The sequence below is a fragment of the Zootoca vivipara genome, chromosome 12 (genome assembly GCF_965207765.1).
Source record: "Zootoca vivipara chromosome 12, rZooViv2.hap1.1, whole genome shotgun sequence".
In the NCBI taxonomy this organism is placed as follows: domain Eukaryota; kingdom Metazoa; phylum Chordata; class Lepidosauria; order Squamata; family Lacertidae; genus Zootoca; species Zootoca vivipara.
This window is the reverse complement of record NC_142595.1, coordinates 40,944,683-40,950,572: the sequence shown is the minus strand read 5'-3', so window position 1 is coordinate 40,950,572 and position 5,890 is coordinate 40,944,683. Positions and strand designations below refer to the sequence as shown.

Here is a 5,890-nt window from a genome sequence, read left to right as displayed (position 1 = left end):
TTGTGGCTATCTGAATGCAGCAGAAGAGGGAACTTGGCATCAGGACAAGCATATTAGCAATTGCTCTGAATAGTCACGCAATCAAAATGTCTGTGGTTTTCAGTGGAATTCGAAACCTGCCTTTTATCTCTTGATCTGTAGTCCATATATGGAAAAGTGGTTCATCTTTGTTCCCTCTTTTCCAAGCCCTTCCCTGGCCAAGTTCTATATAAGAATGGGCACAACAGCCTGAGACACCAACTTGCCACGCCAGAAAGCAGCACCCACCACCTCAACGGGACGGAGCTTGGGTAAGTTGGAGGTCGGGATGGGTGAATCTGACAGCTTTGGTCTCTTGCAGTCTTCCACATCAGTTGGCATTTTCTAAATTTTAAAAATCAGCATTTTAGTAAACTTCTACTAATTGACACATTTCTGCGAACGTTTCTCCTTTCTAGAATGCATTTTACATGCTATTTTCATATACTGTACATATGCATTTCTACACACTGTATCCTAGTCATTGCATTTTCCTTCACCTTACTTGGTTGGAGAACTGCACTGCTAATCTGGAGAAATACATGCAAATTGGGTGGATTTCTCTTTATATGCAAACTGGAACGTATTTCCCCCCACGTTCCTAGTTGAACGTGGCCTCCACCTCTGTTCTGCCATCGTGGCTGCTGTTTCACACTTAGAGGAACTGAAAAATCTGTAGGACTCTAGCGGCACTCCTTAGATGCTAGAACTCATGGTGATTTGTTCCATGAATATTTCCTCAAAATCATGCAGCAGTTGTCTTCATAGAGATGATTCAGCCAGTCATGGTCCATCATTTTGTGTCTAGAGTGTCCTAAGGAAACACTACAGAGGAAGGGAACTCTGCAGGTCAGAGGATGGGAACAAAACTAGGATTGGTTGGCTCTGCCTGTCATTGACTCCGGCTCCACCTATCATTGCTCTTCCTGCCTTCTGCCCTACCAGACCCAATGGGCACCAGACTCCTACTGGTCCCGAAGGGTCATTGATCAGCACTAGGCACACCTGCACACTAACCTTATTTGACTCCATGATACTTCAACAATCACCAACTTTAAGTTTTGGGTTCTTTCTTCATTCTTTAATCTTCCCATTTATGATATTAAGAACAGGAAATGCTGGTTTACTTCTTCGTGCTATCACCACATTGGCAATAAGTAAGGATAGGTTTTTTAATTTGCTGCACATTTCCTTCCACAAAAGGTCAACCAGAAGATGGGAGTTGTCACCTACCTTTGCCTTCTTGGTCTCCTGGTCTCCTATTCTTTCCCAGGAGGTGAGTGCTTTAACAATTATCTGGGAATTTCCCAGAAATCTTACTAGGGGCTTAGCATTTATGAAAACAAAAAGTAATTGTTAGATTTCCAGGTGATGGTAACCGAGCTACGGCTGTTGGAATACATAATCAGGCAATTGAAGATGGTTCATTAAGGTGAATAGGGAACTGCTCTACCAACCTCAGTCTGCCCTGAACCACTCCTCATATTCATATTGGCAACCAGTCAGGGAGTAGCGCTGCCTGTCATTGACTCTGGATCCATCTACTGTTGATTTCCCTGCCTTCTGTCTCACCGAATCAACTGGACACCAACCACCTCTGAAAGCACGAAGGTTTAAATTACAGTGGTACCTCTACTTATGAAAAACTCTACTTACAAATGTTTCTACTTCCGTCCGCCATCTTGGATGCGGTTTAGATAGGATTTTTTCTACTTGCAAATTTTTAGATTGGGTTGCTTTGACTTACGAATTTTTTCTCCCAATGCATTCCTATGGAATTCGACTTACAATTTTTTTCGACTTACGAATGTGCATTCGGAACGCATTAAATTCGTAAGTAGAGGTACCACTGTACGTCTGTATTCGTTGCTCTAAAAATTATCTGTGCTTCCTCACTGGAATAAGCAAAAGTATAGGAAAAGTGAGATTTCACATTAAAAAGAGTCTTTTTACAACTTTTGTCCCACCCTCTTTTTCTTCCTTTACTCTTCTTTCCATACAGAAGGGGCCAGATCCTGTCCCACGGATTGGCTGAAAGCACAGGGCAACTGCTATGCATATTTTGACAGTCCAAAGTCATGGTCCGACGCTGAGGTAAGAAGTTGTTTCTCGCCAACCAAGCTGTAGCATAAGGTATTGTTGTGGGTTCCACATGAGATCTTTTTGAGGAGGGCTATCTATGTGAGTTGTCCAGAGACATGGCCAACATTTCAGACTTAGTTGATCACCCAACATGTTCAAGGGACGTGCTTCCATGGGAGCCAAGAAGGCTTAATTAACAGTCAAGACTCCTCAAGGGTGGCAACTTGAATAAAATAGGGGGTGGGGCAGTAGCCAGGTAAGCCCTGCTCTGCACAATTTATCACAAGAAATGGCACACCCGCCCCCATTGGAATGCCAATGCCCTTCAACTTTGGGAATCCACCTCCTCAAATATTTTATTGGGGGGCTAAAGGGACCTTGGCTCCTAAGAGTTGGCTCCTGTGGTTAGGAGCCAAAATGACCCCACTCACCATTAGGAAGAAGGAAGTCATCTTTCCTACTGAAAAGAATAATGGTTTGCAGTGCCAAAATGGAATGTGGTAGGTTTGTTTGTTTGATGATTATCTGTGTTGCAGCAGAGGTCAAGCTAATATGAATTCAACATTCCAAAGCGAATCCCTCCAGCTCAAAACTCTTTGCATACATTTAAATACCCATTTAACAATCTCAACATTCTGTTTGCAAAGACTTCTGAATTTGGAGTTGTGACCAACTTTGGTCTCCTCCAGAGGATCTATTTCCCGGACCCTCATCCTGATTTGCTTGCACAAAGCTTACACAGAAGTTATGTGATATCCATTCTTCACTGAACACTCAGTCTGGTTTGCCTGAGGGGAGATTAATATTCTTTCTTTCATTCATTAATTTTACAAGACTTATACACTGTTTGGTTTTAATAAAACCCAAAGTGATTTACAAAAAATAACAATACAACAACACTGTCACTAACAAACAGTTAAAAACAAGTATTTGAAACATTCAGGGATAAAATAGAATCAATGACAGTCTAAAAACCAGATTAAAATATACATCAACATTCTACATGTCTGGATAGCGCTGTCTAATGAAAATGTTTTTAGAAGGTGCTTAAAAGATTATAGGGAAGTCACGACAACAAGCATAACACTGGTCCTGAAAGACCTTCGTTGGCTCCCAGTACATTTCCAAGCACAATTCAAAGTGTTGGTGCTGACCTTTAAAGCCTTGGCCCAGTATACCTGAAGAAGCATCTCCACCCCCATCGTTCAGCCTGAGGTCCAGCTCCGAGGGCCTTCTGGCAGTTCCCTCACTGCAAGAAGTGAGGTCACAGGGAACCAGGCAGAGGGCCTTCTCGGTAGTGGCGCCAGCCCTGTGGAATGCCCTCCCATCAGATGTCAAGGAAATAAACAACTACCTGACGTTTAGAAGATATCTGAAGACAGCCCTGTTTAGGGAAATTTTTAATGTCTGATGTTTTATTGTGTTTTTAATATTTTGTTGGGAGCCGCGCAGAGTGGATTGGGAGGCCCGGCCAGATGGGTGGGGTATAAATAATGATAATCTTTTTGATACATTGTAAACCACTTTGTGCACCATTTTGTGGGAAAGTGACTTACAGTTAAGCGGGTGATGATAATAGTGGCAGAATTACTTGAGTGCCTTCTCTATTCTCAGATTGCATGCCAGAGCCATGGCCCTGGGACCCATCTCGCCTCTATACTCACTAAGCGAGAGTCAGCCTTGGTGGCCAAGCACATCTCCTCAAAGCAGAAGAGAGAATATAATGTCTGGATTGGGCTCTATGATCGCAATGAGGTGAGTTCCCTTCAATTACTCTATTCCAGGTCATCATCAGAGCGCAGTGGCTCCTTAGAAATGTCACCCCATCTCAATCATCTCCTAGGCTGTATCCCATAATTACTTCTCCATTATTTTATGTAGGGACCAGGTGTGCTGGGTTCCACACCACATTAGCGGTGCCCACATATGCAACACATTGTGTCTCCCTGCCAGCCCCCCACAGTGAACATTTTGTGGGTGCCTCGGCACCCATGGCCCCGCATAGATGGTGGTTATGGTAGGGGCTTCTTCACTAACATCTCCATTATAGCTTGCAAGAGCTTCCTGCTGAGCAACCGCCTCTGAAGATCCTTGCACTGAGCTACAAACCTCCTTGGTCAAATTAGCTGTTCCTTCTCTTTCCTGCAGAACCGAGATTGGAAGTGGCTTGATGATTCAGTCTTTAATTACAACAACTGGAACCGATTGCAGCCAAACAACTATGACGGCAAGCAGTATTGTGTGGAGCTGCTGCGTAGCAAAGGTAGGGAAACCATTTGCATGCCTGAGAAAAAAGGCATTTTCACCTTGAATGCTACATTACCCTCCAATTCCCTCTAAATTTCCAACTTTTCTCCGGGTTGTATCTGATTAAATTGCAGTGAAAATACATCTGTCAATAGACCCAAATTAACCATCACTAATTAAACTCTATTGATTTTAAGGGAGCCAATTATGAGTCGCATTTAACCCTCAACTAGGTGTTTGCTTGTAGAAATGTTTACAACTCAATTACTCTGTAGACCTGGCTAGCAGAGGTCCATTCATTCAGCATTTAGTGTCCCTGCCCAACACACCAGGAGGCTTCAGCTATAGCTCATTTGCATAATATAGTTGCATGTATTTAATTGCATGCATATTCATTTACGTATTATATTCTGGAAACTGGTTTTCAAGTGGGCCATGTCATATTATTTTCTACAGTATTTCTCTAAGAAGTGGTTAAAGTGAGATATAGAAACAAAAGAAGGCGCCACATTAAAAAAGACCCGATTTTGTCTGCATATTTTGAATCAGGAGCACGCTTGTGAGGTTGAAGTCAGGCAACTGTCGGATGGGCAAACTAGGTGGGGTTGGTCAGTTCTGGATCAGTCCATCCTGCCAAATCCGGGTTTTCCATACGTCCGGGTTTTCCCAGTCATGTTTGGGAAGCGGGGCCTGAAAATGGAGCCTGGGCAGCCAAGTGGCAAAATGTCTGGGAAAACCTGGACATATGGCAACCAGGGCTATTTTCAAAGGAAAATGCCTCAAACATGCTTTAAAAGCTGGAATTGGTTTTCTTTGGGGGGGGGGGAGTTGGGAGGGAGGTGTTCACAAAAAAAGCTCAAAAAAGAAGAAAAAAATCTCAGGCTGGCCCTCACTTGTTCCTGGTGCACCTTGCAATTTCAATTTGAGGCGAGGCTGAAAGTTAACTGGGCATGACCTGCGTGCGCATTTGCCCAGATGGATAGCATGTGCGCAGGGCTGCTGCTGCTGCCAAAAGGAGCTAAGTGCCCAGGGCTCAGTGCAAGTCAAGAGGAAGCCCAGTTGGTGAGTGTCCCAAAGCTGCTTACCTTGAATAGGGGCCTGAACAGGGTTCAGGGAGGGAGGCAGAAGCAAAGAGAAAAGAAAAGAGCTCAACAGGTCTGTTCAGATTTTTAGTATCTGAAATATACCCTAGTCAAATCCAATTCCTAACCCGCACTCCAAACCACATGCATTTGGTTATATAATAAAGGGCAAGAAGTAGTAACTTTTGTCATGTCTTGAATTTTAGGTTTTCTAAAGTGGAATGATAAACGTTGTGACAATGTGAATACCTATATCTGCAAACGAGAGCTCTAAAGGAGACTGGAGTTCCCAACTCTACCTGCTTAGTGGATCTCTGATCTCATTGCTTCCTCTCCCAACCCTCAGAGGGGAAAAACAACGCTTCTTCATTTTCAAAATAACCTCTTTGGTCTTCCCATTCACTTGGAAATTTCCTTGTTACTTCAGCAAAATATAATTCTAATAAACTCGCTTATGTGCA

At 43.3% G+C, this 5,890-nt stretch overlaps 1 protein-coding gene across 1 annotated transcript; it reads left to right on the top strand.

Moving 5' to 3' along the window:
- The first annotated feature begins 250 nt into the window (after window positions 1-250).
- Window positions 251-5,890, top strand: LOC148684015 (C-type lectin-like). The gene is made up of 6 exons (XM_088655135.1): window positions 251-290; window positions 1,222-1,294; window positions 2,021-2,112; window positions 3,715-3,855; window positions 4,249-4,363; window positions 5,636-5,890. The coding sequence occupies exons 2-6, from the start codon at window positions 1,234-1,236 to the stop codon at window positions 5,701-5,703; spliced, it is 477 nt and encodes a 158-aa protein (XP_088511261.1). The 5' UTR covers window positions 251-290; window positions 1,222-1,233; the 3' UTR covers window positions 5,704-5,890.